The 12864-nt window shown below is 40.4% G+C and overlaps 1 protein-coding gene across 3 annotated transcripts in view; it reads left to right on the top strand.

Annotated features, from left to right (window-relative positions):
• The window catches only part of RASA3 (RAS p21 protein activator 3), a 130188-nt gene that overhangs the window by 38443 nt on the left and 78881 nt on the right, over positions 1–12864 (top strand). For all 3 annotated transcript variants that reach the window (XM_030954049.1, XM_030954040.1, XM_030954058.1), the window contains exon 3: positions 10721–10824. In XM_030954049.1, coding sequence (XP_030809909.1) covers positions 10721–10824 — 104 coding nt within the window. The remainder of the gene's footprint in view (positions 1–10720; positions 10825–12864) is intronic.

Here is a 12864-nt window from a genome sequence, read left to right as displayed (position 1 = left end):
GAGAAGCATGTAGTAAAAGTTAAAATGTTTTCTTCTGGAAATCCTTATACATAAAAAAAAGGTAAAGGGAACTAGGCTGGGCATATATGTATATTCTGGTAAGCCAGACTTTTTTTTGAGTGGAGAGAAAAGAAGCAGCAAGGAACAATCAACTTCATAACTTCTGTCTTAAGAGATAACTCTCACCCTTTTCCCAGTTTGAGTAATAAGTTAGGAATTTGCTATTTGTCTTGTTATTGCAAATAATGTACTTCAGGAAGTATCTCTAGACTTCACTCCCAACTACTCAGAAGTACCTGACACATTCAGGAATGTGAGTGGGATTTATTCCTGTAAGTCTCTTTAATTGTTCTTTCACACAAATTTTTGTAATCTTTAAGCCTTGGTGTTTTTGAGTGATGATGCTAATGCTTTTTTATTTGTAGTATACAAACAAAAAGCAAAAATTGCTCTGTATGCCTTTTTCCTCACCCCTATAAGCTGATATGTAGTGTCCCTAAATCAAATATCCCTGAACCAATTGTTTTTTTAAAACTGATTTGGTGAGTCATACACATTTTGTTGTTGCTGTTTTGGTTTTTTTTTCAATTTTTTTTTCTGGATGATCATTAGTGCTTCACAGGGAAATGGAAGATCAGAACTGAGGATGTGTGAGAATAGTCGATATCATTTCCTTGAATTAATCCAAGCATTTTTCTATTGAAAAAATAAACTCCTGGTAATAAAAATAAGCAACAAGTATAATTCCTTCAGTGGGAAAAGTTGCATCTGTTTTTAGATTGTCATATAAAGATGGAGGGGTACATGAGGCTGTGCAAAATTGCAAGGTTTCTGGTTTCCTTACAGGACTAAGTTCATTTAGTTAATTGAGGCAAATTCGGGGAGAACTGAGCAATGATCAGAGGTCTGGAGAACATAGCTGGTGAGGAAAGATTGGAATATTGGAATTGTTTATCCTAGAGAAGAGGGATGACAGTAGACATAAATATGTAAATAAAAAAATTAAACAAAAAAAACCCCAAAAAACAAAACCAAAAACCCAAACCCCAAACATCTCCCCTGAACAAAAATTTGAGAGGGGGGGAACTGGTCTGTCTGTCCAGTATGGATATTGCAAGTAATAATGAACTCAAATTGCAGTGGGGAAGGAAGTTGAGGTTAAGGTTAACTGTGGAGAAAAATCTCTGCTAAAGGTTCTGAAGCACTGGAGTAGATTTTGTTCGTTTTTATGTGTATTGCTGATGGCTTTTAATAGGTTCTATATGATCTGTCTCAACTAAGTAACAGGGATCTTCCACCTTTTGAAACAGTGGTGGGACCAGATGACCTCTCAAAATCCCATTATGGACCTATTTTCTTTGATCTAAGGCTTGACTAAAGATGGTCTCCTTCATCATTCTTTCTTCTCCTAGTCAGTGGGATCTGCCTTCTCCCTGTGTGAGCTTCTGTTCTCAAATACTCTTTTTGAAATACTTGCTGCTTTTACAGTCTCTGAATATCCACTTATATACATTGATATCAACTCAGTTTTGCATTTAGCCCTGTCTTTGTTTTTCTGGGCCATAAAAGAAAAGCAGACAAAAATCCCAAATACATGAGTGTTAATCTTAGGATGTCTTTCCAGTCCGTGGGTAGGAATTGCTCTTACTCCATGAGGCACACTCAAACAGCTACTCTATCTTTCATGACTGTGTTTACATTTTTTAAAACAAATGCATACATAGACATCCAGAAGATGTTTTTCAAATGATACCAGACCCTGCTGCAGTTGCCCATTGTTTTTTGTAGGATTCTGGGATGAGGAGCCAGTCATGCTGTTCCACTCTTTTAATGCTTGTTTGCAGATGGATTTAACCCATTGAGTGAGTTATTGGGCAGCTGGGGCTTCTGTGCCCTATGGGCCATGGAATTTCTGTGCAGCAGAGAAGTTCCTCCTCTCATGTCTGGTGCTCCTTTGGCAGGTACTTGCCAGCTTAATCATGAATTGTGTTGGTCTGTTTTTCTGAGGTATTGCAGTGCTACCCAAGTGTTTGGGAACAGGGATGTGAAGCTGGGCCAATGCTTGGCTAAATTAATTGAGACCTCACTGAAATGCTGCGTGGCTGGGTGACGCAGCTTGACACAGTTCTCTACAGTTTGAAGAGGAGATTACTGGCTCTGGTCTGTTGTTCATACCTGGTTTCTACTTCCTGTCACTTCATGTCTGGCACAGGACTGGCTTGCTATAAAGTTTTAAGTATTTCTTGTATTTTTACTAAAGCTGATTACTCCCTCATCTTCCAATAAGCTCAAAAAATTACTTTTATTTAGTCTATAGAAAACAAGATACTTTATGTGAAAATCTGAATTAGGAAGTCTTTCATATGCAGCCCTAGCAGTACTGATTCTGGAATGATGTCTTGTTCAGATTTATCCTGGAGAAGCCCATCTTTTGCTGCATTTCTGAATGTTTTTTTCCTTCACCTGCATGAAAAGGCTTGTAATTGATACAATGCCTTGTGTAGTTGGGAATTGCTGTTCCCCCCTCACCAATTTTTTCTCAGTTGAGCTTCTTTAGGCTTCTACTAGGCATAAATGTATATTTTTCCATGCAGGCCTGCTCCTGGTGTAAAGCTTAAATAGAACTGGCAGATGGAAAAAAGGAAGCAGTTATCTCTTCTTCCCAGAGGGACTTGGATGAATGTCCAATTCTGGCTTGCTTGGAATATCTGTTATAGAACCTTCAGACTCTGACTCATCCTCTCCTGTTTTATGCTGGGACAGTGTAAGAAGTTGCCTCCCTGAGCTTTGTCCTAATCTTCTGCAGCGTATTTTCTTTTTTTATTAGTCTGTGGCAGAGGCATGAGAAGGCAGCTGAGAGCAGTAACCTTTTAAATCAACAATGCATGAATCATTCAGAACTCAAAAGAATTGAACCAGCACATCCTCTAGTCCAGTCAAGTGCCCTTACCAGTGCTCTGAAGAGAATATCTATGAGCTTGATGCCCTTTATCTAAATGTGTGTCTCAAAAACAGAGGGGCCAGCATGCTGAATCTTACCTCTTCTGTGCAGCAGTCAGGTGGGGCTCATAAATTACGACATAGAACTTAAATCATTCCTGCCATCCAGCCTCTTGGCGGCTGTTAAACTGGATGGTGGGCACTGCTGCCTTGTGCTGCAAGGTTTTGAGGACTGCTGCAATAAACTTTGTAGTGTCTGAAACAAGTCAAGGGTTGGTTACCACTGGGGCGGGCCTTCCTATAAAACCACAGAGCAACATGAAAGTGCTGTTTATATGGGTAGTTCAGAATCATCCAACTGCTCTGAGGGTCTTTGGGCAAGAATAGTGAATATGTGAATTGGTCAGACCAAGAAATCCAGGTTCTCAGGGAGAGAATCTTGAACTCTTCAAGCAGCACTGTTTTTGTAAACTTGGCACAAGCTTTCGCTAAATTCTAAGAAGGTCACATGCAAGTCATAAGATATGAGGGAGAGGTCAGTTAGAGCCAGGATTTAATATGCTTCTCTGTTTTGTATTTGTCATTCAATATTTATATTACCGTCATCCACAAAGACACTGAGTAGATTTGGATCCATTCCATATAACCTAGCAAAGATGTACGTGAAGGGACTCGTGTATTTTATGTCCTAAGGAGTATGTTAGAATGACTGTGGTTTTTAAAATGCAGAGCTCTACAAATTTTCATTACTTCTGTGCTGCAAGTAAACAGCCTGACAAGAATTTTGCCTATTAATTCCCTTTGCTCAATAAACCACTTATCTTCCCCCATTAGTAGCTTTCCCAACTTCAGGCTCCACCATCCAGGAGTGTTTCCTAGCTACAGATATTTCCTGAGGATGAATTTTCTTGGATTGTTGGTGTTAAGACTGACTTTGCCTTTGCAGTTTGCATCAAATGTGCCCATTCACTTAAAGGGCAGTGTCAGCTGCAACAGGAAATCAAGGCAGCTTCTCAAATCATACGTGAAGAATGGAAGGAATGTGACATCTCTAAATTTGTTTCAAGGATATGAATAAAGGCAAAATCTGTTGTACGCTAAGAATCAAATGTCTGACAGTGTGTGCTTTAGAGAGGTGAGCCAAGCATCTTGAGTCTGTGATTATTTAGTTCACCACTATTTCACTGAGGAATTTTTCACGTGCTAAACATAGTGATCAAAGCCTGAATGAAACAGCAAATGAAGCCATAGGCACATTCCCCACTTTCCCAACCCTGGTAGTCTTTTTTTTTTTTTTTTTTTGCTGGTCTCTGGTGAACATAACAATGAGAACTACAAGTCTGCAGTGTGCTTGTGACTGTATATTGAAATATGCTGTAAATTCATAGTTAAGACTACGTTCTCATTAATAGGTGGTTATTCTGTGTTTGTTTCAGAATTAGATCAGGTAACAAATTCAGCCAATAGCTCTCAGAATTTTCATTAAGTTATTTTATTGCCATATTTAATTTTATTTTCTAATTCTAGGTTTGCTTAAATCCTTTTTCCCAGTGTGTTTGGAGTTCATGGCTGTGTAGCTAAACTTCTCATGTTCTGATAACATCTTGGATGCAGGCCACTTCTCAAATTTTAAACACAAAGTTGTTTCCCTTAGTTGGAATGTTGCCAAAATTAGCTGTTGTATCTGAGCTAGCTCCATTAGCTGTTTCTGCATTCTTACATTGCCAGCTCACCTCCTTGAAATAACAGCTTTCCCCAGCCCAGATGCCTTGAGCAGAGAGGCCTTGAGGTGGATGTTGTAGTGTGTTCTACAGCTTCACTCCTGCAGGGTCCCAGGGTCTGCTGTCTTCTGCATGTGACAGCACCTAACTGTGCCTTGAATTCCTGATGACAATAAACTTCAGCTCTGGAACATGCTGAGCCTCTAAGGGAAAGGGTTAGGATTGGTAGGGGTACAGCTTCAGCCTGGTCAGGGATATTATTGAAGCCAAAGACTGCATGGCTGTGCAGGGAAGTAATATAGCTGGGAAGAGTGCCAGTAAGGGAAGCAAGATTTAATGGAAGAAGGAGAATGAAGTGAACCTTGAGACCCAAGGCAGGTTTATGAATGAAAGTGTTTATCTATATGAAAAGCCACCCATGTGAGTAACAATTGTTGGTGTTGAAGGCCACTTTGAGAGATTAAAAAAAAAAAAAGTAAATACAGCTATAATGTGACTTCTGCTGTTTGTGTGTGTCATCTTACAGAATATTTTGGGAGGTGACCAGGGGCCAAATGGCTGCTGCTTCAGTTTATCATAATCCTTGTAAGCCTCATTGAGCCAAACCAGCAACTGTCAAGTGAGGTTGATAACTATAGCTCATGTGTCTGTCTGTCTCTTCTGAGCACAGGATTGAGAAAATGTACACTGCTTTATTTTTTTCCTCTGTGTAGTAGGGCTGGTTATGGGTGTAACAAAGCACTGTTCGTCCGAGTGTCTCTGCACAGTGACATGAGCAAAAATTCACTTAAGCTCAGTGGGTGTCTGGTAGATTGCAGCCAGCGCGCTCAACAGTGGGCAGAAGTGATATGTTTGGATTTAGAGGTTGCCTCCTGTGCCATATACTGCCTGTTGCATGCCCTCTGCCAAATGTGTGCTTCAAATATAATATTAGTAATTTTTAATAAATTGTGTCAGAAAGCTACTGTGACATCTACCAACTTTGGCTTTCACAGGCCCTGTCTTACTTCCCTGTTGTCTTCTAGTTTTGTCTCTAGTAGGAGACTGAAGTGCATTCAGATTTTATTTGGCTTGCTGTATCTGCTTTGAATAAACCTCCTCTCTTCTACCCCACTCCCTTACATATGCTGCAAAGCACAGCATAAAAAGTATTAGCCAAGTAGTAGAAAAAGCTTAGTGGTAGAAACAAACAAGTGTGCTCCTTTGTACAGACTGATTTTGCTTCCTGCTCACATGGTGATGTGAACTCTGGTGTTCAGTTCATGCAGCAGGATGAATTCAGTATTTCTAAACCTTTTAAAACAGTCAGAGGATGTGGAGTTGTCTGTGGCATGTTAATAGTCCTTACTTTTAAACACAAAAGCAGTTTAAAAAAATCCATACACAAAGAATTCTGGCTTGAGGGGTTTCATTATTATTCATCAGGCAGCTCTTTCACTTCATCCACTGAAGTACTGGTGCCAACACAGAAACAAAACTGCTTTAGCGAATCCTAAGTATTGAAAAACAAGCATGAGGTTTTGTAACACAGCCTGAAACTAAAGAAATGTTTTTACACTAACATTCATTTTATGAAATCTCTTCCTGTCTGTTAATATTGTGATGATATCAGTAGATATATGAAGCTATGAAATAAACTTGCAAGTATACTTCTGGAATTTAGTAAAATATGTAAGTGTGAACAATTTTTGAACCCTTTTAATAGGGTTTATTGTGTTTGAAGTAAGGATTCTCTTCATTATTTGCTTTCATTCCACTTGATCTGCACAGTAATTTCTGTTTCTCTTCTCCTTCCCTGTCTCCTCCTGAAAATATCCGCTGCCAAAACATGCATTAGAAGACATTCAAAAATAGATACCTTGAAATGGGGAGGGCTGGAAAGCTGTGAGTGAGTGAAACAATACCTAGAGGGAATCTTTTTTAGTTTTGTTTTCTTGGTATTCCAAGAAAATATACCTTGCTCGCATGCCATGAGCATTCATAACAAGCAAGTTTTTGGTGAGGGGAGAGTGAGTATGCCTGAAGGTTCAGATAGGTTGCACTGTTTATGCATCTGTCTGACTTCATTTTTTTTTGTGTGTGTGTCTTCTGTGGGGAAAGCTGTGGAAGCATACTAGGGAAAGTGTCCTGAGGAGAGATCAGTGTATGTGTTGGTGATAGAGGCTGTACAAAAGCTGTGCTGGAAGAGAGCCCTGTGCTTCCTAAGGAACAAGGGCTGCTGAGATCAGGCTTCCCTGAGCTCAGGACATATTAAGATACGTGCATGTACTGAAAGAGAAATGAGAAAGGGGTGTGAAGGAGAGTGTGTGGAATAGAAGGCTAATCAGGCCCTTGTGTGCCTGAAAGCTTGGAGCAAGGATTTAAAAATTGGTACAGATCTTTCTCCATTTCTAACCGCATCAGGAAAACAAGAGACAGTGACTTAAGAACAAGCTCTGTTTCATAACGAAAGCCTAGCTGATGCTTGCAGTGATACTCTTCTTGTTACTTTGATGGCAAAACCAAAACAAGATTAGCAGAGCTGTTCTGAGCTTAGTAGTCCTTACTGAAGAAGCTGGGTTTGAAAATACCGTTATGTTCAGCTTGGAAGGAGATGAATTGCATTTTCAGGGGAGCTCCACTGTTTCTGGCCTTGCAAGTTCCTGCTCTCAGCAGTTACATCCTATCACTTGTTTGAAGTCCAGAAGAAACTGAAATAATGACAGCACTGGTGTTGGCCATGCCTTTCCCTTGTGATCATATTCATGTGCAGTCTGTGCTGCCAGGGCTGGGGAGGAGGCCCTCACTGTCACTCCTCCACTTTGAATGATTAAAATATCTCTTGAGTGTAGTGCTGATTCATCTACAAGGAAAGTTCAACTCAAAACCTGTAAGTTGAATCTGAACTCACTTGATTCTTGAAAGATTTCTGAGTTTTTGGCCAGGCCAGTTCCAGTATTTGTTTTGGAGGATGTTGTCAGACTCCTGAGGGCTGGGTAGGCAGATGTTGCTGCTTTTTATTAATTGCTCTGTCAAAATAAAAGTACTCGCTGAATCCCCATCTGACAAATTCTGGCTTTTCAGAGAGAGGAGACACTGGGGGAAGGATTTAGCTGTTCTTTTGGAAAAACTATTCTGGAGCCCTGGGGTTGGCGCTCAAGATAAGTTAACTTGGGAAATAAATGATGGGATTTGACTGCTGCGACCTCTTGCTCTTCAGGTCTTGGTGGGAGACAAAGCAAGTACTGTTCTGAAGAGATACATGGAGAAAAAGCACACATTTCAGTGGAAGCTGGAAGTATTTGTGTGGTTGCATTTGACTCCTTCAGAAGGAAGTTACTGTTTCTGCAGAGCTACACAAGATTGGGTTGGGAACATCCCACATTTATCTTGATGTGTGTTCTTACAATTAAGACTTTGCTGGCTAATTACCCAGTGCAGAGTGAGTATGCTTGTGTTGGCAGTCTGCTTGCTTAAATTAATTAAGAACCAGTGCACCTCAGGGGTGTTACCTGAGTGATGAGAGGTTGTGAATCTACAAGGGGCTCAAGATCTCACAGGGGAGAAGCCAAGAGCAGAACAAAGCATCTCTTCTGTTGATGGTGGCTCAGACTGCACTGCTCAGACTAATAAACCTAATACCAGTAGCAGTGACCTGATATGGTCCCTGCGTGGCTAAGTCAGCCTTCACAGCATTTCTTCTGTTAATTAGTCTCTTTCTGATTCTATGCATTGGGCTAGGTACCTCCTGTTGTCCACACTGCTTTTCTGGCTCTTGTTTGTTTTGCTGCGGTGTGATCTTGGTTGTCTTCTGCCTCTGTTCAACACCCATGACAAACATTAATGGGAGGGACTTGCCAAAGGTTCCCGTTGATGTCTCTTCCCCCCAGAATAATTGCATATTATATTGCATTTAGACTTGCAGTACACTGAAGCTTCCCTTATATTGTTGATAGAGGATTGGATGTATAATCCACAGTTCATTAAGTATCGTTTCATTCTAAGGTCATGAGTGAAATAAATTCATCTGTCATGTTCTTCCAGCAGAAAGGACAATTTTATGGCTGAATAGACTATTAAAGCTGAGAATGATGGAAGTGTTTTGCATGTATAATGCACTAGGTATTTGGGCAATATTAATGCATTTGTTTGGCCCCCTAGGGTTAAGCTGTGTGTGAAAACGTGTAGCAAGTGATGCGCACAGAGTGAGGCTCTTGGGGCTGCCAGCAGAAGCATGGCTGCTGGGACAGTCCTGCAGCTCCCAGTTTGGTAGAAGCTGCTTTTAACAAAGAATTGAGGTATTTTGGGCCTGAAGTGGTGGCTGTGAAATTCTTGCTTCCAAATGAAACTTCTCAGAGCAGAATGGGTAGAGAGGATGTAGCAAGGAGTGCTGAATGGCATGGGGCAGTTGGGACAAGGAGTCAAACCAGCTGCCATTTCCAGCTGTCAGGTTTTCCTCCCCTGCCTTCACAGTAGGCACGGCTGAGTGGGCCTCGCATTGGTTCTTGTAACTTGGATGCTTTTTTTTCAAGGATTCAGTGGTGGAAGTTTAACCTGTGAGTATGCCTTGGGCTTTGTTGTTCATCCAACATGTGTTCTTTGTGTGACTAGTGGAGTAGTGACTTTAAATAATGTTCTTGGTGAATCCAGAGTGATGTCTCTGGATTTCATGAAATTATGGTGTCATTTTCCCTTCAAACACAGACTGATGAGCTAATTTGCAGTGCCTTTGTGTTTTAAGGGAGACTTGTCAGTTAGCTTTTGAGGGAACATGGTGATTCTGAGGGGAGTATATTTTTCCCATAGGCAGAAATGCAAGCAGAAACATATGGTGGTGTAAAACATCCCTGAAAGAAACCAGGGAAATGACCTTTCCTGACAAAATTCTGAAACATTTAAAAGCTTATTCAAGGAATTGTTAATAACTTTTGTGTATCTAATTTTCTAACACAAAAAAATTTAATAGTGATTGAAACCACAGCACAGTTGTCTCATTTTTGAGCTCAGCCAAGGCAATAAGGAGGTCTGTGTTTAAGAGGTGAAGAAAAAACTTGCTGGCTCTTGGCCTGTTGGAATTAGATATATTTTTAAGTCCACATCTGCAGTGCTTGCTGTATTTGTCCACATGACTTGAATTGCATCCCCTCATTTAGATCTACTGAAGCGTGAGTGACTTGGAATGAAAGGTCTGTGTAAAATGGTAGACCTGTCAATGAATAAATAATGTTTATATATGCTTATAGTTCCTAGGAGTAAATCCTTAACCATGTAATTTGATAGAAAAACTGAAAGCATTGCTGTCAGGTGTCTGAGAATTTTTTTCCCCCATTTAAATTGGTAGGATCCAAAGAAAGCCCCTTAGGTCCATAAGGAGCTTTTCATGCTGAGATAGTATTTTTTTAATGTCTTTAAAAAAAAAGGTCTTACTGTAAAAAAAAAAACCCAAACCCACAAAACTATACAATTCCACTATGCAAAAATAGATACTCAGTGCTCAGAGGTAACAAGCATGGTGCCAGCTCCAAGGCGTAGTTACCATCAGTTGGCTGAGTGTGACTTAAAATAAAAAACTTTGCAGGGGATGAGAAAAGATGCAATGGCTGTAGGCATTTTATCTTAAGTATATTAAATGCTTAAAAAAAAAGCCATGAACTATACTATGTTTTTCCCATCCTGTTCAGTATGCTTTTATGATCTCTATCCTAATGGTCTACTGTAAGCATTCTTTGGCAGCAGGGGTCTCTCCCTACCCTTCAAGGCACTGTGTGGTAACAAATAATGTGGTCTCTGCCCCCTTTGTAAAGAGATACTTGTTCTCCAGATAGAAAGAAGTATCTGTTCTTTTTTGCTCATTAAAAAATCTTGTTCTGTGGGCATTTAAGATATTTAGGAAGAGTCAAAATGGAACCATGCTTAAAAGTGAACATTCAGTGGTGGGAAAGACCATCACAGTCCTGAGTGATGTTCTGGGTGTGAAATATAAACGCACCGGCTTGTCCAAGGTACCAACACTAATCTATTTTCCTTTTTTTTTGTGTGTGTGTTTGTGTATGTTGGTTTTTTTTATTTTGTTCACTCAGCCCCTTCTATGGAGAAGACTTTTACTGTGAAATTCCTCGGACCTTTCGCCATCTGTCATTTTATATTTTTGACAGAGATGTTTTTCGAAGGGATTCCATCATAGGTATGTGTTCATAAATTACTATTTCCTTACAGCTTATTTCTCTTGGATTTTAACTTTTACATCATTTGCAGTCTTAGGAGTTGGGGGTCTTGATAGGGCTGATGATGATAGTGGTAAGTGCTGCTCAGTATTGTCCTTCTTTTGTCAGTTGTCAAAAACGCCTTCAATATTATAGATTAAAAAGTTGGGGAGAAAAGCACTGTCTGTTGTGATAGTGAACGCAGATCGCAGTTTAACTAAAACAGGCTACAAAACCTTATTTAAATGTTGACAACCTCACATTTGTTACTGCAAATGTTACTTTTTGTTTTTTTTTCCTAAGTGCAGGGCTGTTACTCTTAGAGTTTTCCAGGGCCCCCATACTTGGGTGTGTGCAGTATTGTTAAACTTTGGCTGCCTTAGCAGCAAGCAGAGGAATAGCTGCTGGCTGTAGGTACCCTAAGTACAATGATGGCAGAGTTTTGTGGAGTGTATCACAGCAAGCTGTCACCTACAAAATGGCTCTAAAAGACTTCCAGTGCCTGTTTGAGGATGACAAGATTCCTGCTTTTCCAGATATTATTTGCTGTGCATTTCATCTGCAGCAAATTGCGCAACACTCCATTTATCTCTGGGGATAAAAACTTTGTAAAAGCTTAGTTGTTATTGAGGGGAACAGTTTCTATTTTAAGTCGCTTGAACGCTTTGGACTTTTTTTTTTTCAGTTATTCATGTCTTTTGAAATAGATGGCTGTAGCTATCTTGACAGAGGTGGTAGAGAGGAAGTTGTCAGATGTTGAGCAACAGTTTGTATAATGGCATAAAATGTATTATCTTAAACCATGGAGTGGTGGTGCAGATATTTTACATGTATCTTTACAGTAATCTGTCATGCAGTCACAAGCTTTTTCTTTAATTATTGTTTTACATATGAGCTAGGAAAGAAGGTCATCATTCTCTGTCCGTAAGTGAGCTTATGAGTGTGTAGCATCCTGGGGAGGAAGGAGTCAATTTCTGATTGTTGAGTGAGCTTTTGGAAAGCTTTTTGTTCTCTCTAAGTCTCGTTTCCCTTGTACTTTGAAAGTAACAGCTCCCTTCTTTCAACTGATGAGTTTTTCATTGTTTAAATTATCTGATCTCTTGTGTGTCACCAGTTTTCAGCAGCTGCAGTGATCCGTCAACAGGCCAGGGACTTTTCTTGCTCAGGGCTTTACTCCTTTTCTTGGAAAAACAGTCTCTTGAACCACTTAATACGTGTCAAGTTAAATTGCCAATAGAGAAGTGAAAATATTTTTATTTTTCTCCATGTTTTCTAAGTTAATGTTTTAATAATCAAGCTCTGAGGTTGGAGGGGAATTATTCAGGAGCTGCTAGAGTAATCTCAAAGGCACTGAGAGCAGTTTGTGAAGAGGACATGCAGAAAATATAAAGACTTTTGTTTGCATGCTTGAGTGATTGATCAGGTTTTCATTTTTCACTCTCTTTGGGAAATGGCAATGTTAACTTTTGCATGTGTTGCAGAATCCACAGGTAGGCAAACTGGTGTGTTACTATACTGATCTTAGGATCACAGAAAGGCCTGGGTTGGAAGGGACCTTAAAGGCCATTTAGTTTCAACACCTTGGTTGAAGCATGGTGAAGTGGACACCTTCCACTAGACCAGGTTGCTCATAGCTTCATCCAGCTTGGCATTGAACAGTTCCAGGGATGGGGCATCACAGCTTCTCTGGGCAACCTATTCCAGTGCCTCACCACCCTCACAGAAAAGAAATTCATTCCTAATGTCTACTCTAAAGCTACTCTTCATTTAAGGCCATTCCCCCTTTGTCCTATCACGACATGCCCTACAAAAAGTCCCTCTCCAGCCTTCTTGTTGGCCCACTTCAGGCACTGAGAGGCAGCTGGAAAATCTCCTTGGAGCCATGTCTTCTCCAGGCTGAACAGCCTGTCTTCACAGGAGAGGTGCTCCAGCCCTCTGATCAACGTAGTGACCTCCTCTGGACTCATTCCAGCCGGTCCACATCGTTCTTGTGTTGGGGGCACCCAGACCTGGACAAAGTA

This window comes from Camarhynchus parvulus, chromosome 1, assembly GCF_901933205.1.
Source record: "Camarhynchus parvulus chromosome 1, STF_HiC, whole genome shotgun sequence".
Taxonomy (NCBI): Eukaryota; Metazoa; Chordata; class Aves; order Passeriformes; family Thraupidae; genus Camarhynchus; species Camarhynchus parvulus.
This window is presented reverse-complemented; position numbering and strand designations above follow the sequence as displayed.